At 49.9% G+C, this 21,652-nt stretch overlaps 7 protein-coding genes across 7 annotated transcripts; 5 read left to right on the plus strand and 2 right to left on the minus strand.

The window, feature by feature from the left end:
- Positions 1–317: 317 nt before the first annotated feature.
- UREG_05200 (uncharacterized protein) lies at positions 318–2,924 on the minus strand (the record flags this gene model as incomplete). The annotated part of the gene is made up of 3 exons (XM_002584465.1): positions 318–2,258; positions 2,310–2,758; positions 2,831–2,924. 3 exons carry the CDS (start codon positions 2,922–2,924, stop codon positions 318–320), a joined length of 2,484 nt encoding a protein of 827 aa, XP_002584511.1.
- A 1,008-nt stretch (positions 2,925–3,932) lies between these two features.
- UREG_05201 (uncharacterized protein) lies at positions 3,933–5,435 on the plus strand (the record flags this gene model as incomplete). Its single annotated transcript, XM_002584466.1, has 3 exons — positions 3,933–4,734; positions 4,809–5,382; positions 5,408–5,435. The coding sequence occupies 3 exons, from the start codon at positions 3,933–3,935 to the stop codon at positions 5,433–5,435; spliced, it is 1,404 nt and encodes a 467-aa protein (XP_002584512.1).
- A 1,319-nt stretch (positions 5,436–6,754) lies between these two features.
- On the plus strand, positions 6,755–9,736 carry UREG_05202 (uncharacterized protein; the record flags this gene model as incomplete). Its single annotated transcript, XM_002584467.1, has 6 exons — positions 6,755–6,797; positions 6,856–7,110; positions 7,175–7,569; positions 7,688–9,036; positions 9,085–9,186; positions 9,244–9,736. The coding sequence occupies 6 exons, from the start codon at positions 6,755–6,757 to the stop codon at positions 9,734–9,736; spliced, it is 2,637 nt and encodes an 878-aa protein (XP_002584513.1).
- Positions 9,737–12,034: 2,298 nt separating this feature from the next.
- On the plus strand, positions 12,035–13,807 carry UREG_05203 (uncharacterized protein; the record flags this gene model as incomplete). Its single annotated transcript, XM_002584468.1, has 4 exons — positions 12,035–12,292; positions 12,365–12,750; positions 12,965–13,183; positions 13,246–13,807. 4 exons carry the CDS (start codon positions 12,035–12,037, stop codon positions 13,805–13,807), a joined length of 1,425 nt encoding a protein of 474 aa, XP_002584514.1.
- A 1,394-nt stretch (positions 13,808–15,201) lies between these two features.
- UREG_05204 (serine/threonine-protein kinase nrc-2) lies at positions 15,202–17,341 on the plus strand (the record flags this gene model as incomplete). Its single annotated transcript, XM_002584469.1, has 5 exons — positions 15,202–16,063; positions 16,119–16,292; positions 16,344–16,469; positions 16,520–16,901; positions 16,960–17,341. The coding sequence occupies 5 exons, from the start codon at positions 15,202–15,204 to the stop codon at positions 17,339–17,341; spliced, it is 1,926 nt and encodes a 641-aa protein (XP_002584515.1).
- A 1,018-nt stretch (positions 17,342–18,359) lies between these two features.
- On the minus strand, positions 18,360–19,807 carry UREG_05205 (uncharacterized protein; the record flags this gene model as incomplete). Its single annotated transcript, XM_002584470.1, has 2 exons — positions 18,360–18,577; positions 18,682–19,807. The coding sequence occupies 2 exons, from the start codon at positions 19,805–19,807 to the stop codon at positions 18,360–18,362; spliced, it is 1,344 nt and encodes a 447-aa protein (XP_002584516.1).
- Positions 19,808–20,555: 748 nt separating this feature from the next.
- On the plus strand, positions 20,556–21,340 carry UREG_05206 (uncharacterized protein; the record flags this gene model as incomplete). Its single annotated transcript, XM_002584471.1, has 2 exons — positions 20,556–21,269; positions 21,317–21,340. 2 exons carry the CDS (start codon positions 20,556–20,558, stop codon positions 21,338–21,340), a joined length of 738 nt encoding a protein of 245 aa, XP_002584517.1.
- Between the last annotated feature and the right edge of the window lie 312 nt (positions 21,341–21,652).

A 21,652-nucleotide genomic window follows, 5' to 3' on the forward strand; every position in this document is an offset into this window, starting at 1 on the left:
AAGATGGCTTCGGAGAGAGATCGTTTGATGGCGAACTCTGCTCTAGCACCAGTTCGTGTCAACATCATGAAGGAGCGCTTTTCCTTATTCTGATAGATAATTTAGACAATGCCTTCTCCTATCTCTAAAATGCTTTAATATGTTTAAAATGACATGCTCTAGATATCCTGCAAAAGTCGACTTTCGAAGACTAGACGCCATTCCACCAATCCTTGTAGTTAACCTGCCCAGCCCAACCTACCTAAATCATGAAATAGAAAAACCATACTGTATATCAACAAGTAAAGAACCAGCTTCAGAAGTTGAGGCAGTGCTTCTTAAACTTGACTCTGTAGAGCCGGATCAACCGGGTTCTGTTGCAGAGGCGGCTCTAAACTCTCCGATTTGGTTTCCTGCGTCAGCCTCTGAATCAGAGTCTGCTCAGCAGTCTGATCCAGTATTGCCTGATGCTGCTCTTGAGTCAGAGGAAGGGCAGGGGGGGCAATGTTCATGAGTGCGGGCTCGCCCGGGGTATGAGATGGATGAGCCCCTGCGAGAGCCATCATGCCTTCGAGCCCTTCCACGTGTGCTTTATCTTCCTCTCCTCGCCTCCGCTCTCGCTCCCTTGCTTCTTGTTTAGCGGCTTGAGCTGGTGCACGGGTTTTTAATTCCCCAGTCACAAACTTCAGATAGTAAGGTACCTCGATCCCGCTCTTGAGGAAGAAAAGTTTTAAATTGCGGGCTTTATCCTTGAGCTGAACTTGATTTCGATCTTTCAATGCCTCATTGATTGTTCCCCCTGGGCCAAACATGGCTAGGATCTGACTCCAATGAGGACCCTTTACTCGATCAAGGCCCGCCATTAATGCATTTTCTTCTTCAGTGGTCCATGGGCGCCGCTGGCTAGGAAGACCGGCACGTCGGCTTGTAGGAGAAGATTTCGCAGTTGTCGCCATCCTGGCTCGCTCATAAAGAATCTGAGTGGGCTGGGATTGGGAATAATGGGGGATTCCAGGCATGTACCCATAATTTGCAGCCGCAGTGTTGGTCCTGGAAGAAGTATTTGCTGCTTGAGGGTTATACTGCTGGAAGTGATATTGGTTTTGATGGAAGGTGACTTGAGTGGGCTGTGGTGGTAGGGGTAGAGATGGCGTTGGGGGAGCGTTGGCATAATGAAAAGCTTGCTGTGGTGCCGTCGTCGCTGGTTGATGCTGTATAGGAAGAGTTGGAGGAGGTTGGTTGAATTGTTGTTGCTGAGGTTGCTGGGGTTGCTGAGGCTGTTGCGATTGCTGTGGTTGCTGGGGAGGTTGTGCGCTCGCATTGCTCACCGGGCGAGACGGGTGCCGGAGTCCTTGGCCTTGGAGAGCAATCTGCGCCGCACGAGCCGCCCTGGCAACAAGATCAACTCGCCCAGCACCGCGATCAACAGGAGCTCCCGGAGGACTGAGCTTCACAGAGAATTGAGTCTCAAGAGGCATATTGCGAGGCTCTGGGGGCGGTTGTGGTGGTGGCTGTGATGGGGTTTCTCCGCTGTCTACAGAGGAGGGTCCTTTGCTTGCGTTTTTACACTTATCACCGTCAGTATCTTTGCTTAGGTGCATGGGGTCAAAAGAACGGCAGAGGCATACCTGATTAGTTATAGAATCGAAGTGCTTGCTAATGTATGAGCTTAAATCCCTCAGGAAATCTTCCCATCGGTACCTTTCCGGTAACGTGTTGATTGACTCGGGGTTATCAATATCAGCCAAGAGGATGTCGCGTCGAGACCAGGCCCGTTTTACGAAGTCCGTCTCACTGGGGGCAAGCTGTTTATTACCTGGCCTTCGCGCTAGGAACTTATGTCCAAGGTCGTCGGGAAATAGATTATGAAGCACTTGAAACCTGCTTTGCTCCTTGTCGTTCATAGATGCGATAAACGCCTGTGTTTTCAATTCGAGAAAGAGGGCGCCTTGCCCTTTAAGCAGTCGACTTCCTTCAGGAACAAATATGTCTAGAAAGCGGTCGTGCAGTTCGGAAAAGCCAATCTCCTGTGTTCCAAAGATACTGGAAACAAACGATGCCATATTGGCCTTGCGGATAATGTCGATTTGGCCTGGTTCAGCGAAGCCCAGTTGAGATGCAGATAAAAACGGCCCGTTAGTTGAGAAAACTTTTTTGGCATGGTCAAAAAGTGATCGCATAGAAGAGTAGGCATGTCCGGTTTCCGAGTTAGGCTCAGAAACTATGGACGTGATGTCCTGATAGCTTGATCGAGCTAATAAGGAAAGAATCTGGGTTGCCTTGGGAGAAGGATTAGAGAAGACAGGGATATTGATTCATAAAGTACGTACTAGGTTGTCAAGAATCGGAAGACTTTGGGTTCTCCAGTCAGGGTTTGATTTTACAGCACTTAAACTGGTCGACTTGGTTGCTTCCTGTAGTCTCCTATTCAAAACAGACTGGTTCTCAATTCGTCCTGGCTGGTCCATGATAAACGATATCGTTTCCAAAACGTTCGGATCGGACGGTGCCGGAGCGGCTGCGGCGAGGGGAGCATTGCCCCTGAAAGTATCCTTATTGCTAGTATCTTCTGTTGTAGGATGCCCATTTTGGGGGTAGATGTTGGGCTGTATCGAACTAGACACCGGGAGTGACTGAGCAGGGACATTCAGATCTAAACGGGGATCTGAACCCAAGGAAGCCTGGTTCCCTTCCGCCGAAACTGTGCGGCGTTTCTTGGTGGCAGGAGATGGACCGTCTGGCTCGTCATCATCGCGTGGGTGGGATACTTTCGGCGTTGCTATTTTTCATGCGACAAAGTTAGCAAGAAGTTCAGAATACACCACCATTTATACGGAATTAGGACACTTACTGTTTGCTTCAATTGACGCAGATATGTCAGCTACAGGGGGCTCTTCCTCAACCTTTGCTCCAACAGGCTGAGCCGTTCCTTGCGCGTCCGCCATGATGGTTGGCTGGGATGACAAAGGGGTATGTCCAGGAGAAGAAATGAGGGCTTAGGGATAGGGCGCAGAAATAGGGCTTCGGGTGGAGTGCTGTAGCGCTCAATGGCTATCTCGGATTCAGGCTCTAGTCATGCCGCACTAGATAGAGAAATCACAGGAAAAGGATCGCAGGGTCAGCGAGACAAGAAGAAGCATACGGCACCAAAAAGCTCATCAGCTTCATCACACACAAATCTTTCGATCTTCTTTGCAATTTTCCCGATAGCAGACAGCCGAGCCTTAGTCAGCAAGCACCAAGGCCTAACCTGCTTATGTAACTAGTTAACTCCGGAATGGAACCCCTTTTGAAGCCGGCAACCTTGACTTCATTTGAACCACACCGAGTGTCGAGGGTTCGACGACAACACACTTCATCTCACTGTCATCGACGCTGTGGGTTTCATCAACATGCCTCACATGCCACCCGGACTGGCTGGTATGCCGCATCTAACTTTGCTGGACAGAATGAATTTATTTCTTTCCAGTACGTTCTTCTATGGTGCCAGGCTTGACTGGTTCCTGGTTCCAACTGCCATGGAAAAGGATCTATGCATGGGAACCACATGGGAAATTTCATGCCCCTAAAAAAATATATTTTCAATAAATTGCTGAATGGCACTGCCTTTGCGGATACCACGGATTTTGGTTTTGGAGCCATGGTTTATAGCGGACTGATGTTTCGACGAACCATGGGTGACCTTTTATCATAAACATATTGGTAGTCCTTTCAACGACTACCATGTTGACTCATATCCGGGATATGAGGTCAGAATGTCGAGGTGCTGATGTTCCAGAGGAAGCCGGCGAATACTTAAAGGGTCATCATCCTCGTTTCGTTTTCAATTTCATTTAACTCACCTCTACACACTTTGTCCCCGTATATCTGATCGATTCGAAGGCCACTTACAACCCTTACTCTGCTTCCAGTTATATTGCTATTCAAGATCAACAACTCGCTCTACTACGACAATGGGCTTTGCTACTTTTGCCGTCGCCCTTTCGCTGCAGGCCGCGGCTTCGGTGGCAGCTCGAGAAGGATCCCAAGAGACCCTCTGGGGTGCAGTTGCTTTTACCGCCAGTGGTCTAAGTGCTCCGGGTCTGAACAACGGACCCGCGATGCTGTCACCTTTAGGAGCTCGACAGCTTCACGGGGCAGGGGCTGCGTTTCGGGCTCGCTATATCTCCAACGATTCTAACAAAACCGAGACTCTTACTCGAGTTCATGGCCTTTCGCCAACCACGTTAAACGATAGGGAGATTAGCATTCTTACGACATCGAACCAACCAAATCCCGCTTCGGCCCAAGCATTTATGCAGGGTCTCTACCCACCGCTAGAACTATCGAGAATCGGTGACTCATCTTTCCAATCCTCTTCGGTCGATGATATCGTCGTTGATTTCCCTCTCGGCAATTACCAGTATCCAAACATTATAGCACTTGGACCACACGATCCCGCATCCACGGAACTGGCCGGAAACGTCAACTGCCCGCTATATGACGAAGCTCGGTTGACGCTGCTCAGCGACAAAGATATCCGCGACCTTCAAATTGACGCAGAGGCATTTTACAACGATGTGTACTCTCGTGCTCTCGTTGGAATAATCGATCCCGAAAAACTTCACGTTCTCAACGCACGTCTTATTTGGGAACATCTCAACTACCAATATTCACACAACAAAACCGTCCACAAACTCATTTCTCCAGACGAAATGATGCAAGCACGCTACTTTGCGGACTACATAACTTTCGCCATGAACAGCCGACCTTTCAGTACCGCTGGCCATCAACATACACGATCGGTGGCCGGAAAAACTTTGCTAAACGCCATTGTACGAACTTTGGAGGAAAACGTCAATTCTCGAGGATCCAAGAACAAAATTTCTTTAATGTTGGCGACGTCTCGACGATAGCCGCGCTCAATTCAATTTCTGGTGCCTCTGGTGACGACCAACTTTTTCACGGCATACCAAACCACGGAGCCTCGATGATCATCGAACTTTTTAGCAATATATCAGATGGTTTCCCGGAAAGTACGGACGATTTGAAGGTCAGATTCTTCCTTCGCAATGGAACCAATACGGCGGACCCCAATACCGAATACTTCCCTTATCCGATATTCAACAAGACAGACACATCCTACGACGAATTTATCAGCCAAATTGCCGGTCGATCGATGTCCGCTTCAGAGTGGTGTCGATTCTGTTCCAGTAAAGCAACATTCTGCCCCAGTTTCGAGATTCCGAAACCCGACAGCCAAAACCGAACCAAGAACGATGATCCAGTGATTATTGTGGTGATCACTTTGCTTTCTATAGCATTAATCCTCTGCATGGTTTTCATTGTAACCGATCGAATCAAAACCAAATTGAGAAAACTACAAGAATTAGGAGCACAAGTGTTGAGCGGCATATTAAGAATGTAAGTACCCCTTGATCTTTATTAGTGTTTGTTTGGTGGATTGCCGGTTCTAACAGAGTTCTAGATTGTGTTTATTTTTAGGAGCTCTGTACGGGGATGTGGTCATTGGTTTGCCGTCTATACTATTGCATGTTGATCCATGTAGGTGCAATTGTATCTCTTCCGCTGCTCACAACCCTAATTCTAATATGATATCAGGGTATCTTCTTTTTCGCATGTTAACTTCTTCATGTACTGGTGGATAATATCAGGTATGTGAACTTGGTCTCCTTGGATGACTTGATGCTGACTCTAACATTGTCTCAGACTGTACCTTTTCTCTGCATTTTGTATGGAGTTTGTGGGTGCTGCCTCTCTGTATGTAATAACTATTGAATTCATCAAACGGCGCAAAGCGAGATCTGTCCCTTGAACACATTTTCCGATTGTCATGCATATGATATCAATGAATGGGATGTTTTTTGAATAAGCTACATTAAACTATCAGTGCGGAGGTCCTATTTACGTCTCTAGTTGTGCTTCCCAAATCAATGCCAATCTCATCATGGTGACAAGCTTGGGGGCAATGTTTGCTTTGCTGCCTGTGTTTGCTCTGTTTGACTTCCCAACATCACTTGATGTCGGCAGTTGAACTACAATACTGTAGCAGTATATCATGAGGATAATCTGACTATAGATTATAAAACGAAACAGTATTTCGAGACTACAGCTTTGAGGTCTAGCATGCCATGCTTTCAATGACAAAGGCCAATTGTGGTGCCATCAGTAATACGCGCAGAGAGACCAAGCTGTCTGGGCCATTCAGGCTCAGGATATCCCTTCATGCTATTGTTGACTCTTCCGCCCCGCGCAGGGCAGCAGGAACACGCCTGCACCCCAATGCGGAAGGTCGCCAATCAACACAATGCAGCTTCCACAATAGCTCGCTGTTTCCTTTCTGTGCTTGCCTGCTCGGACCTTCCTCGTTTTGTGTTGTTGTTGCTGGCAATACAAAACAATCCCTTTTCATTCTTTTCTTTCCATCTTCTTCATCCTCAAGTGTCGTGTTGCCTTTGCGAGGAGTCTCGGACGCATTACTACCAGGTGCTTCGATTTTACTGACTGCCCCGTCCTATTCTCAAGTCTCCTTTCTTCAAAATAGCATTATCTGAGCCTTGGTCAACTCTTAGCGGGAACTGATCCATCTTTGTTTCTGCGCTCCCGGCAAAATAGGCCAAGGGACGCTCTCCCACTCCTCTCTCTTTTTCCAGAACCGTAGCTCGAGATCATCTCCGATCAAAGTCGCTGATAATCACTCTCTTGAAACATCCTTAACACTACTTTTACGGGGTGCAAGTGTCAGCCACGGTCACCATAAATGACCAAAGAAATGATGTCGTCGAAAGATCAGGGGACTCCGAAAATAAAGAACCAAGGTATGTCCTCCCATCAGCTCATGTGCAACCCCGCCAGCTAATATATACTATGCTGTAGGCAATCCGCCATTGAAGAAGGAAAACCAACCTTCTACATCTAATAAAGCCACCAGTATTTCTAACGCTAACTCCCAACCGAAAGAAAATGGATCACCAGTCCAATCCCTTGATTTGAAAAAGATGGTTCGAACTAATTTGTCAAGACAAACGGTGAAAGGGCAGAGATATGACATCCCAACCCTTCTTCATATCGGGCGTCAACTAGAATCAACAACTCTCCAAGCGTCAAACTTGGACGGCGCCGGATTTTATGGTATGTACGATCAAAGGATAGTACCTAGCCCAACTTTAAGCTTATCATACTGACGCGTGCCTAGAACCTTCAGCATCAAGACGCAATACTAGTATAGGAAGTCGTGTTCTTAAAGAAAAGTCGATGAACCATCAACGAAACTCTTCCACCATGTCTGCCACGACCGATGATGGTCGTGAGGTTGTTCGGTACCCTCGGCGACAGCCAGTGAATGCTCCTCAAGGGACACTGGCGCAAAGTCACGCAGGTTTTGCAAGATTTCTAAAGGAACATTCGTCGCCTAAGCATCATAGAGTTACCGCTGGTGGGCGGATTGTCCCCATGAATTTCCAATTTCCGGCACCAGAGTTCAGGCTTCCAATGGCTACAACCGATCCAGCAAGCTGTACCAAGAATGAGGCGTCTCCAAAAGGATTACAAGCACCAAACCATACTACAACCCCAGAAGTAAAACCTCCTGTACGACAGCGAAAACCGTCTAACCCACCGCATAGCAGGGGCCATACCTATCAAAGCGCCACCAGCTAGCCCGGAAAAGGCGCATGGTGCATCTAACTCGAAGACTGTTGGGGCCCAGGAACCAACTGTGAACCCCAAAACACTCCCTGTAAGTGGCACTAAGACCGGAAATCAGCAGATGAGGGCTCCATCTACTTTTAGCGCAGGCCAACCACTAAAGCTGGGCCCCATGTCATTTGACGGGATCTCCATTCCCCAAGTTGGAGATCACGAGCAATTTGAATTATTCTCATCAAATCCCCAGCTATATGCCTCACAGGTCTTCGGGTCCCAGTTATTCCCTGAGGGTATGCAGCAACCGGTTCAGATACCTTACGTTCCTCAGATTGGCAATATGCTTGGGGCATACCAATTGGGATCCTCCTTTCCTCTCGGGGCACAATCACAGTTCATCCCTGCAAATAATAATATTGGGATCAATCCGTATATTACCTACCCGGCGGCTTCGATCGGAATTGGAAATGGACACGACTCAGGGGCGCGAAGTTTGCTTGAATCGGCAATCCAGGAATTCGATAACATTTCCAACCAACTTTCAAATTTAGACAGATATCTCGCATTGCATACCTGGGATATTGATCCCGCAACTAAGAAACTTCTTGTGGAGCAGCGTATTGAGCTGGTCCGCAAGTTGGATTCAACCAGAGTCTATAAAGAGCACTTGGAAACTCTTTTGCAGTCTTCGAAGTTCGAAGGGGTGGGACTCGGCCAATTTTCTGACCAGGCTTTCATGGGAAATTCAAGCCAAATTGCCCAACTTTCCCTTCCAAATGCGTACGGCGCTTTTCAATCAGCAAACAATAATTCCGCATTCCTCCAAGCTGGTGGCTTTCTGCAGTCGACACTAAATCCCGCAACAGGAATTGTAGCGGGAACGGGCTTCGTATCCGCCGAATCTCTTGGTCCGGTGCTTGCTGGACGGCAAATGAGTGGGACTCAATACGGGCAACTAGATGCCTTCAACTCCTCCTATGATAATCTTCAGATTCCAGCAGATCTAAATCAAGCTATTACTGCGGCTCAAAATTGGGGGACGAATGCAGATTTTGCGATGAGCAATTATTTGAACTCTCAAAATGCTTCTTCCAAACCCGTTCCATCAGCTACTGGCAAATCTAGGGCTGAAATGAAACGTGCTGATAGAACTTCACCTGTGCCCTCCTTCGACATTGACGCAGTTTATCTTAGGATTGAAGAAGCTGCAAAACGCAAGGAACCACTCGAACCTTACTTTAAGGAACTCGCAAGGTGTACTGCAATGATTAATGCAACCAACCTCAACGGAGGCTCTTCGCAGTCAACCGATAATCCTTGGAATTCAAACTGTCTGAGCAAGGGCAGAGCACCAAACTCCTGTGCTATGACAGGAGCTAGATTAGGGACGGCGATACTAAAGGAAAATTCACAGTATGTCTCCTGCCTAGTGGCTTAGCCGGCACTAACCTTAGATCGTAGGCAAATTCCGGGAGTGCTAGGCAATTCTAGTTGCAATGGGAAAAGTGCTGTTAAGTCGAGTAGTCCTCAAAAGAAACCAAGTAATGAAGGACAGGTCCCAAAGTAAGTAACCGTGCGGAAAGCATCGTGTTCTCACTTGAGGGTTCTGACCTAAAATAGTTTGCGTTCCAGTCCGTTATCAGGCCGTCAAACAAGGGGCTGCACCTGTACGAAGAAACGAGAACAGTCGAGCAACAGCAGTGGAGCAGGACACATTGACGCTCAGCCCTCCACGTTAGTTGGGCCTTCCCTAAACAGCTCGATTGCTATAGCTTCAAAAGTTCCACAAAGTAGCTCAAACCCTCGGAGGGTCGGATCGGCGACCTCGGTGCAAATTAATTCTATGGGGATTCTTCCCCCTTTTGATGGCACTGGTGATTCAGCTGGTCCAAGTTCGAAACCCACGACGGCGACTACAAATGTCACTTCAGATGGCACACTGGTCAAGGCAAATGGCCAGAAAGATACAGCCAGTGGCAGAAAAACCTCATGGTTTCGACGGCAGACCCGCAGAGATCCTAATCCGATGGACGTTCGCACATTCTTCCAACTGCTTCGCGACGAAGATAGGGAAGCAATCCGGAAGCAGGACATTGACCACCCGCCATTCTGACGAATGATTGCTAGCGCTGCAGTGCTTTTAGGGTTTGAATCTACTGACCACAGGTTTATGACGTTTGCATGCATTGTGCCTCGTTTAAGTTTGTTGGAATATATCGATTTACTGACGGGTCAGCAATTGCGAAGTGTGATGTGTTGCATAGCTCTTGAATGGCTTACGATGGGATTTTCTGAAGCTGACAAAAGGGAGGCTGACAACATTCAGGGTGTAGTTATGTGGGAGCTGTGTCTGCACAACCGTTTGCCTTTATTGCTCTTTTTTAAACCAGTAGCGCTATAGCAATGCAGAGATATCTTGGGGTTTCGCCCAATGCACACTTTTCGACATAGCTCACAATACGGTGCTGCTCGTTTCTTCGCGGAGTGTTAAAAGTCTGGGTATTTTGGCGGATACGAAGGGGGGAGCGGAACCCAAGGTTACACTACATCCTCGTGGGTGCAGCTGGTGGTGTCGGAAGAGTTGAAATCCGGGGCTGGGAGGATCGGTACTCTGCAGCTTCGGCTAAAACGAGTGGCTGGATGTCTTCATTGGAGACAGGACGGTTGGATTCTCAACAACCCGTGTTTTACTTGCACTGTGTTGTTCGGGTTTGATAACCCACTACAGCGGATGGCTACGTCAGGGCGATGTTGAGGTCTACGGGCCCCCTTTCCTCCCTTTGGGATCGGGGCAAGTATAAATGAGAGAGCGCCAGCCCACATTCAGCCATTCAATGAGGACCTCACGATCCGCCCCGCCATCACGCAACCGCAGCTTATCCATCGTGTTGATATCAGAACCACGTGAACCTTGTCAAGTCAATCGATATGCGCGGCTGGTCCATCCTCCCCATCGTCACGGCCATGCTAGCCGGCCCGATGTCGGTTTTTGCGGTCCCGGCGCCAGCGCCAGGGCTAGTGCCGGCGGAACTGGAGGTGCGCCAAACGGATTGTAACTGGGCGTGTTTGCGGGATGTGACGACGTGCGGACCTGGGCATGTGAGGGGGTTCCCTTGGTTATTTTCTTTTTCTCCTTCTCGGGGGGGATTTTTCCTTTTTGATGGCTGACAATTTGGATTTTTTTTCGCAGTGTATCCGATTGCGGTCGCCGGATCTAGAGGTAATGAATCAAGACTGCCTAGCTTTCTTTCTCGCCTGTGTGGTGGGGGATCGATTTGCCTGTTGTTCGGATGGCTAACTAGTTAATCGTTCTCTGGTACTGTAGAACCCGTGTTTTGTGTGCTGCGTCGATACTCGACCGAACCCGCCGAACAAGGCGTGCTTTAGTTAAGACTCGATGGGAGGAGTTGATATCGCTGGAAGGAACCTTGAGGCTTGAGGGCATCTGGACCCGCGCTAAGATAGGGACAGGTCACATGATTGCTTATTAATGCAAGGTGTGTGAAATGACGTCACTGCAGAGTCCAGACGGCGGCCGTTGTTTCTCGTGTAGCGTCGGAGTGTTAGCTACATGAGTATGTATGGAGTATGGAATATACTATTCATCATAATTGCTCCAGACTCTTACTTTCATGCCTTCAATCGCGTTGCTCCGTGTTGACTCCATCAGATAGCCGCGGTGCTGACTAACACACTGGGAGCCCATGGCCCAAAAGGGAAAGTATACTCGCTCCCCACCCTTCTTGGCGATCGGCGCGAGGCCAATTGAGCTGCTCGTCCGCCACCCGACTTTTCTTCACCCGGGATCGCCCAGCCCGGAAGGGAAAAGAAAAGGAAAAAGACGATTCACAGAGGAGAAAAAAGGGAATGTGCTGACGCCTGTTGACTAAGAATCTCGGTTCTGAAGGGGGAAACTCCCGTCGCAGGCTGCGGGACCGAGGGATGCGCGAACCTTGTTCACGGTGATAAATCATCATGATGCAAGCCCGGGATGCAGGGCCACTCGCGGTTTGGCCGCCCATCGAAATTATAAAATAAAAAAAAAAAGGTTGTGCGCCGACCCTGCTTGCCCACCGTTTTCTCCGCTCTGCTCCAGACCAGCGACAAGAACTCGGTATAAAAATTTTGTCTTATCTTTCCGCCCCGGCCCCGCTGTTTAAAAAGAGAAGCCATATCCGCCTCCGGTCCCGATGTTGTCTTGTTGACATGGTTCATTCCGCCGACACTATTAATGCTGCTATTTCTATGGAGGAGGATACTATGAAGAGCCTTTGTGACACTTTTCTTCCCAGCTGATAGATAACTACACCAGTGGGCTCTTTCTAAGCAAAAGTTCCTCTGTGTCTGCTCTTTCACAAGTACATACATACTTACATACCTGCGGAACCATCCCCGGACTCACCGTTCAACCATGACATCCATGCCTTCGCCTGTACTCGGGCAGGATGCTTGGCCAGCAGATCGCGAAGACATCCGGTCCCAGGCCCAGGAGGGAGGCCATGGACAGGAGCAAGCGCCAGGCACGGATAGCCCCAAGCAGCCACCCTCCGACCCCTACTACAGCGAAATGGACATTGAGAAGCTGGGTCGAGCTCGCCCCGAAGCATTCAGCAATGCCTGGTCGGAGGTGGCGTTTTGCTTTTCCATCGTCATGTCGCAAGTTCTTGCAGTGAGTTACGCCCGGTGCGGGAATGTGTTGATCTTCTTCTTGTTTTTTTTTACTAACAGTGTGTCGTGGTAGGAATACTTCATTTCGGGATTCAATGTCATTATCCCCACCCTGGTCGAGGAGTTCGATATACCCGACGCGATGGCCGTGTGGCCCGCCAGTGCGTTCTCGTTGGTAATTGCTTCTGTCTTGCTGTTCTTTGGTCGCCTGGGTGACATGATTGGCGGTTTCCCGGTCTATGTGGGCGGCATGGCTTGGTTGTGCGTCTGGTCTCTGATCGCCGGATTCTCGAAGAACCGCTTGATGCTCATCTTCTGTCGAGCACTGCAAGGGTTGGGCCCTGCGGCGTATCTTCCAACGAGCCTGATGCTGCTGGCCAACGTCTACCGGCCGGGGCCACGGAAGAACTTGGTATTCAGCATCTACGGAACCTGCGCGGTCATCGGGATTCTTCGCAGGTATCTTCTTCTCGGGGATTTGCGCTGAGTATCTGACCTGGTCGTGGTACTTCTGGATCGGAGCCATCCTCGTTGCCATCACGACGGCAACGTCGTATACCTTCATTCCGTCGGATTCCGCAAGAAGACGACAGCAGGGAGTCAAGATGGATTACTGGGGCGCTGCGCTGATCATCCCCGGTCTGGTCCTGACCGTCTTCGCTATCACTGACAGTGCACATGCGGCTAACGGGTGGAAGACGCCGTACATTTATGTCTGCTTCATCCTGGGTTTCCTGTTCCTTGGAGCCGCGCTTTACGTGGAAGGTTGGGTTGCCGACCATCCACTGCTTCCTTTTGACCTGTTCAAGGTGCCACACATGACGCCATTGGTCATCATGCTTCTCTTTTTTTATGGCTCCTTTGGTGTGTTCTTGCTCTATGGGACATTATAGTAAGTTGATTTTCCTTACCTCCTTGTGTAATATAGCGCTGTATGCTCACTGACATGTTCAGCATGGTCCATATCATGGGAGCATCCCCTATGCAGGTGGTCGCATGGTGCATTCCCATGGTCGTGGGCGGATTCATCTTCCCCCTTGCCGTTGGAATTTTCCTCCATCTCGTCTCAGGAACCGTCCTCCTCGCCTTCTCCACCCTGGCCTGGATCGGCTCCGGCCTGCTTTTCGCGCTCATGCCCGTTGGCGCATCGTACTGGGCCTTTGCGTTTCCCGCCATGATCTGCGCCACCATGGGGATCGATGTGACCTTCAACATCACCAACATTTTCATCACGACGAAGCAGCCCAGCGATCGGCAGGGCCTGGCGGGAGCGCTGATCAACTCGGTGCTGCACCTGAGCATTGCGTTCTTCCTTGGCTTCGCGGACCTTGCGCAGGTGGAGACGGACTATCTGGGCCGGAGGAAAAGTTACCAGGTGGTGTTCTGGTACCAGGTTGGGTGCTCGGTGGTGGCGTTTGCGATCATGGTGCTGTTGGTGCGTGTGTCGCGGGCAAAGAGCGAGTTGACGATGGATGAACGGCGGCAGCTGGAGATGGAGCAGCGGTCATCGGGCTGAGCTGAAAAGCAATGCGCTCTGTGTGACGTGTGACGTGCGATGAATTCTGATGTTTACTCCTTTTTTTTTTTTTTGGCGAGATGATAGATCTATTTACAATAATGGGCTTGGGATAATAGACGAAATCTACAGAGTGATAGCAACTTATATAACATCCTGCAAATTGAGGTAAGACCCCTCTTAGCGCCCGGTCGGGGGTGGTGCTCTCCTCCTCTAGATATCTACGCCTAGGAATAGGCATTGTAATTATCTAGACTAGATGGATAGAAAATAAAAACAATACCAACGCTGGAAGAAGAACCCCTCTTGTGCCCCTGTCATCGAAAAACAGCCGGGCGTTCCCAAGGGCCGGTTTGGCTCGCAGGCTAAAATGCAGCGAGGGCCTAGAATATCTCGGTTACATTGCCCTGGGTTCGAGAACCGTGGTGCAGGCGAGGCTGTTCCATCCGCCGTCCTCCACAGCGGCGGAAACCAGTGCGAATGGCGTGTGGCGATGGGCGTTGGGGATGGTTCAGGCAGTGAAACCACTTCAGCCTTTCTGAATCGAAGGCGTCTTTTTTATCCCCTGGATCAGTTGTTTCTCTGGAGTCTTTTTTTCTGTGGGGTGAATGCCGGGTGAGATACACACGCGGTACTTTGCGTCTGGTGACGAGTTGTATGGAGCAGCAAGTCCCGCCCCTGTTCCACTTCCGAAGGGGGGGAAGAAAGAAACCAACCCGCCAATACCGTAATTACCGGCCTGGCCGGGCACGCGCGGCCGTAAGAATGGTACTGCAGGCGTAATCGGGGGTTGGATTGTTCACTGTCATCCACTTTCTGGGCCCCCAAAAGCCAACTTCCAGCGAAACTTCAACTTCATCGAAACATCGACGGTTTGTCTATTCGAAACCGCCAACTCCGTGCAACTTCTCTGCTCTATTCCTCCTCCTCTTGTCTCCCGTTGCGACGACACCGCCAATGCTCCAAGTCGACCGTCGTTCTTTGTGCTAGGCCTCCCCCGACTGCGTGCTCTCCGCAACGAACACCAATGGCTGGCACTTTTTTCCAACTCGAGACCCTTGGACGACGCTCCGCTTAGTTGGCTCAACAGTGCACGCCGAGAAGAACACCAGTTATTGCACAGGGAACCTCCATAGAGAGACTATCGCCCGCTGGCAACTTCGCTCCTACACACTTGCTCAACTGCACCTGCACCTGCTAGCCACCAAGGCCGGTTCGGCAGACCAGGTACCATTTCGGCCAAGAGACCGTCGTGGGAAGGATATCGTTTCATTTCGCCAGTTTCATGTCCGGTTAAACCATCCCCCTGCTTGAAGATTTTTGTTCTCCCCCGTTTTATTGACGATCTCTACCGCGGTGCTGTCTCGATCTCGACCTGCTCCGTGACCGCAACTATGACACAGCTATTCAGCTCCTCCGGCTCGCCCGCCGTTGGGTCAGAAAAGCGCCAATTCCCCGGCCTCTCCCTCCCTAGCAGGAAACACTCGGGCGATTCATCTCACTTCCCAACACGATTGAAAAACTTCTTCCGCATCAACAGCTCCTCGTCGAATAACAATTCCTCGAACCCCAGCAACTCTCATACCTCCAACCCCGCCACGAAGCCAGAGGGTAAATCTACGTTCCGACAATCTCGATTCCTCCCTACGATTGGTCGCAATCGATCGACCACAGTTGCTAGTGAAGGCAACCCGCTTGACGATGGAGCCTCGCCGATCGCGGATGCGAACCCGTACTTCCACCACCAGGGCTACCCCGCGTTAAGACATCGGAATGACGATAGCGTTTCCTCATCGTCCCCGGATACTCCGGAGTTACAGGTTGATGGTGTGCCGGCTTCGGACCAGGCGACTGCGGCAGGAAAAGAAGAGTTGGCTCGGAAGTTGAGAAGAGTGGCGTCAGCACCCAATGCGCAGGGGTTGTTCACCGGCGATGGTGCGCACGACCGGCCCAAGACAGCAGAGCTGGGGAAGGAGCCGTTGCTTGCGTCTGGAGGTCCTTCGCCGAAGTTGAGTTTTGTCGACAAGTCCGATCCTAATGTAACTTCTGTGACGGACGTGGACCGGGCTTCGGCTCTCTCTGTGCCCCGAAGTTTTGTCAACTACAGGCGGACGTATAGCTCGAATTCGATTAAAGTGCGCAACGTGGAAGTTGGCCCCGGAAGCTTTGATAAGATTAAACTGATTGGAAAGGGAGACGTCGGTAAGGTGTACCTGGTTCGTGAGAAGAAATCCAACAGGCTATACGCCATGAAAGGTGGGTGATGCCCCAATTACAATGCGTCCGCCTATTCCTAATGTCTCGTCTCTAGTCCTGAGCAAGAAAGAGATGATAAAGCGGAATAAGATCAAGCGAGCCTTGGCGGAACAAGAGATTCTTGCGACAAGCAACCATCCATTTATCGTTACGCTGTACCACTCGTTCCAGTCCGAAGAGCATCTTTATCTCTGTATGGAGTATTGCAGTGGTGGCGAATTCTTCAGGGGTATGCAGCACCAGCGTGACTAGGACATAGCGCTCTGCTAATGTGACACAGCTCTCCAAACAAGGCCGGGGAAATGTATTCCGGAGGACGATGCTCGTTTTTATGCCGCCGAAGTGACAGCTGCACTGGAATATCTTCATTTGATGGGTTTCATATACCGGGATCTCAAGCCAGAGAGTACGTCGAGCATGGCAATCTGTGCTTCGAACCAATCTGACTTTTTATAGATATCCTTCTACATCAATCAGGACATATCATGTTGTCTGATTTCGATCTCTCCAAGCAATCGGGCCCTGGTGGCGCCCCGACTATGATTGTTGGTCGCAACGGAACTTCCTCGTCGTCGCTACCTACGATTGATACCAAGTCGTGTATTGCCAATTTTAGAACAAACTCCTTTGTCGGAACAGAAGAATACATCGCCCCTGAGGTAATCAAAGGCGATGGCCACACCAGTGCTGTTGATTGGTGGACGTTGGGTATTTTGATATATGAGATGTTGTACGGCACCACGCCGTTCAAGGGTAAGAATAGAAACGCCACGTTTGCCAATATTCTGAGAGACGAAGTGCCGTTTCCTGACCCTGCCGGATCTCAGCAAATCTCCAAGTGAGTGAATAGTCTCGAATATTCCTTCTAGTTGTAACCCGCTGACGTTCGTCTTTAGCCTCTGCAAATCTCTCATCCGGAAGCTTCTGATCAAGGACGAAATAAAGAGACTCGGCGCCCGCGCCGGTGCATCTGATGTCAAGACACATCCTTTCTTCCGCTCGACACAATGGGCGCTTATCCGACACATGAAGCCGCCCATGGTCCCACACCAAGGCCGCGCAATTGATACTGTCAATTTCCGTAACATGAAGGAAAGTGCTAGCGTTGATATTGGCGGCGTCAACCATCTCAAAGGTGTACCGATGGATTCTGGCCTCGCGACACCCGGAGAACAACTACCCGACCCCTTTGAGGATTTCAACAGCATTACGCTCCACCATGACGGCGACTATCAAGGTGAGTTGGCCGATGATAGCTTACGTGGATATAGAAAATGATTGGCATTGCCATGCTCACTTCCTTTTTATATCTCTTGCTCTACTATTCGCTTTGATCTCTGCTCCTCTTGGATGCTGTACTGTATCTATTCATCACAGGTGTTTTCGGAGCATGGTTCGATCCTGTTTTGCTTGCTATTTTCAGCTGAGTATGGGCTACCGTGTGCTTGTTCCTTGGTCGCTTTTTTATTTCCGGACGTCTCTGATCATACCGCCTTTCCTCTGATTACTACAAATTGCAAAATTTGGTGTTCTACGCGTTACGGTTGATTTCCATTGGATGTGTGTGATTTTGCTCAATTTTTCTGGGACTGTTCCTTTTTTTTTTGCTGACTTGATGCTTCCTCATGTGTTCTGCTTTTGCCCCTTGTATTGGTGAAGGGGTGATTCATCCGAATTTCTTGTCAGTCTCTTTTCTGGTCTGGAGGCATATTTTTCTTTTTAACTTTACTACCGGATGTCCTACTTAGCTGTGCATGTCAGAGGCATGTCGAACCTTGACACTTTTGCGTCTCTTTTCCAATATCAAACAGGGTCCATGTTTAATATGCGAAAGAAGGGAAAAGAAAAATAGAAAAAAAAAGACGAAGAAGCCTGAGAGAGAATTGATTGAAGTCATTTCTCCGGTTTTTAGACGGAGAAACATGGGCAAAAGATTTTCTTTTCGTCAAGCAGTTTCTTTCTGTGTCGGTAGAGTAAAAATACATTTTATTTGCTCTCGAGTGCTTTATCAAAAGGGAGGAAAATTCGGTTCTATCCAGAAAAGATGTGTGTATACATGACACGGAAACAAGAGCGTGCGCCACAGATTTTTCGAATGGTTTATATGGTACAGCTTCAACCTACAGGGCTATCAACTCGCTCTTTGGCCACCCCCTGGAAATGCAACAGTCGAGGGGGAAAAAAAACCGATCAAGCATTCCTGCGTATCTCTTCGGCTTCCCTATGCATGCAACCCCCCTTTTGCACAAAACTCCCCCACGCTCCGTAGAAGGGAAGGAATATAATCCCCATAACACTATACATTGCCCGCGTAATAAACCTTTCGCACATCGACTAATTTCTTGCCTCGGGCGCGAGCAATGTCTTCAGGGTTTTTCTGGCTGCGCAGCGCCTCGAACGCCGCCTTGACGGTGTTCATGGGGTTGCGGGAGCGGTGTACTCGCGCCGCGAGGTCGTGGATGCCTGCGACGCGACACATTTCCCAGATGTTATGTTGGCAGCGGAGACCGAAGCCTATGTTGGTGAAATATATTGTCAGTGCACTATTTCTGTTTTTGTCTTCTTTTTTTTTTTGTTTGAAAATAAGGCTGGACAAAAAGAAGGGGAGGGGGATTTACCTGGAGGCCTGTGCATGAGAGTTAACTCGACTGCGCCTACTTTGCCCTTGACGTCTCCGAAGATGGTTCGATTCTCGTAGCGTAAAATGGGTTGCATGTTGCGGATCGCACGGTATTGGGACTGAGCCCTGGCTTCCGCCCATTCCTCCGATTTGCCCTCACCGATACCCAGCAGGCCCTTCCCGTTACCCGCTACCGATAAAACGTAGGCCTTGCGAATCTTGCCCAGACGGGTCTGGTTGACGACGCTGTGCGCCACGAGGGATTTGACCTTGAGGCCCTTGATTTCCTGGTGAGAATAGCCAGTAACCATCATCAGCTGCTTCAAGCCGGGATCCAGGTCGCTCTCGGCATCTTGTTCTTTCGTTCTGGGCCGGCGTTCACCGATATGGTTAAGATTCTCGTCGGGATCGAAGATGTCGGGAACGACGGAATCGTGGGGATCAAGTTCGGCTTCTGGCTTGCCTACGGTAAATCGCATATTGTCTAGGAAACGGAGGAAGTCGCCTGGCGTTGCGTCTTCCGGCAAGTTCATAACGTAATCCGTAAATTCGCCCATGAGTTCATCTTGGGTCTTTAGACGGGAGTTATAGTCGTAATTCGTCAGCGGAGCACGCTTGTGGTGGTCAACGACGGGCTCAATGGTGGAGAAGTCATCGAGATATTCTAGCGCCCAGGGGCCCTCGCGTATTCTGGCTTGTGCCGCCAGATCTTTGGGGTCGAGGCTTGCTTCACCGGCTTTTATGGCAGCAATCTGCTTTGCAGTGTACTCCTCCGACAATCGGGAACTCTCTTCTTTCGTGTATGGTATGATATCATCCACTGTGAGGTTCTTGAACTCCTTCTTCGGAAGTTCAAGCTGTCGTTCCAGTTCCTCTTGTTCGTTTCGGAGTTGGATTATGTCCTTGGGCTTTGATCTGACTTCGACCTCAGGGCGCGGATCGGATTGATTGAGAGCTTTCGGCACCTCTGGGGCTTCGAGCCGTCGGCCATCGTCGCCAGAGTCGTTATATGGTATGGGAGACGGGTGGAACTGGCGTCGGGGAATGCGAGATAGTGCCGGAGTGATGGCCGTTCTCGAGAAGGAGCAGAAAAGACAGCGTGTTGCGGGTTTTAGCACACTCATTTTGACGGATGTCGTCGCGGGCCTGGGGCAATTGGCCGTGGCACCGTGTTCTGCTGAACGTCCTTTTGATGTCGAATTTGAGAGTTTTTGGGATTTGAAGCTTTGCCCGGGAGAACGTTTCGCCGAACACGCCCGAAAATGCGATTTTGCGCGGCGCAAAAAAGGTCAGCTTCTGGAATTATCAAGACCTATTAATTGTGTTGCCCATGGGAAGACCATAGCCAGGGCGCACGGAGACGAAGACGCTGTTTGTGCCCTTTGGTCGATGTCCCGTGTTTTCCTCAAGCAGTTCATCTGCTCCGCGCGAAATCTCGTTCGACCATCAATCTCCGCTTGCTCGACACCGCATTTGTACCGCCACTACATCACTCAGCCACATAATAGCCCATCGAAATCCCGGTTCGCAATGGAGCACAGTTCGCGGGGGGCCGCCAGGGCCCGTGGACACGATTCGCGCAAGAGGAAGCGAGACAGCGAGAAGGACAGTCCTCCTGAAGCTGATGTGCTTTTGACCGATGTCAAAAGCCTCCTTCAAAGAAACAAAAGTGAAGCAGGTGTTGCTGAACAAGAACGGCCGCCCACCGTTACCCATACAGGCAAAGATGACACTTTCCCTGAAATTAAGGTTACGATATCCGAGCTCTCCTCCACCGGAGACGGTCTTGCCCTCTCGCCGGCGGGCGACCATGTCTACTCGATTCCTTTCACAGTTCCGGGCGATACGGTCAGAATAAGGGTGTTCAAGACCATGCGGAAAGAATCATACAGTCTTGCGGATCTCATTGAAGTTACCAAGCCTTCTCCGCAACGGGACGACTCCTTGATAAACTGCCAGTATTTCGCAAAGTGTGGAGGATGTCAGTTTCAGATGTTGCCTTATGAAGACCAACTCAAGCATAAGAAACGGATTATTGAGAAGGCTTATAGCAATTTCTCGGGATTGAACCCGGAGCAGGTGCCCGCGATAAAAGAGACAATGGGCTCGCCATTGCAATATGGATACAGGACGAAATTGACTCCTCACTTTTCGCTTCCTTTTAGCCGGAAAAAGGGTCCTCAGAAGTTGACTGAAGTCCCCAATATTGGATTTATGATGAAGGGGCGACGGACAGTTATGGACATTGAAGATTGCCCCTTGGGTACCGACATTGTTAGGACAGGACTGAAGAACGAGAGAAAAAGGGTCGTGGATAACTTGAACCAATTCAAAGCCGGTGCGACCCTCTTAGTTCGAGAAAATACAAAAAGGATACCCAAGAATAAAGAGGAAGAAGACACCTCCGGGAACGATACCACCCGCGACGTCATTCGCACAGAGTATCCCGATTACATCGAAGAAAAGAGCTACATTACGGACCAAAAGGGAATATCGTCGGAATACATCGACGACTATCTTTTCCGTAATGTAGCTGGAACCTTTTTCCAAAATAACAACTCCATCCTCTCCCCCTTCACCCAATACGTACGCGACCAGGCACTCTCACAGTCAAACAACTCCGACTCATCCAGTCCCAAACTAAAATACCTCCTTGACGCCTATTGCGGCTCCGGCCTCTTCACCATCACCCTCTCCACCGTTTTCCGCTCCTCGCTCGGGGTCGATGTCTCAACAGGATCCATCGAATCAGCCCGCGAAAATGCCCGTCTGAACAACCTGAAAAACACCGGGTTTGCCGCCGCGGACGCCGCAAAGCTGTTTGGGGACGTGCCGTATCCGCCTGATCAGACGTTGCTTGTCATTGACCCGCCGCGAAAGGGGTGCGATATGAATTTCCTGAGGCAGTTGCTGGCGTTTGGGCCAGCGCGAGTGGTGTATGTGAGCTGTAATGTGCATACGCAGGCGAG

This window comes from Uncinocarpus reesii, genomic scaffold, assembly GCF_000003515.1.
Source record: "Uncinocarpus reesii 1704 scaffold_3 genomic scaffold, whole genome shotgun sequence".
NCBI classification, from domain to species: domain Eukaryota; kingdom Fungi; phylum Ascomycota; class Eurotiomycetes; order Onygenales; family Onygenaceae; genus Uncinocarpus; species Uncinocarpus reesii.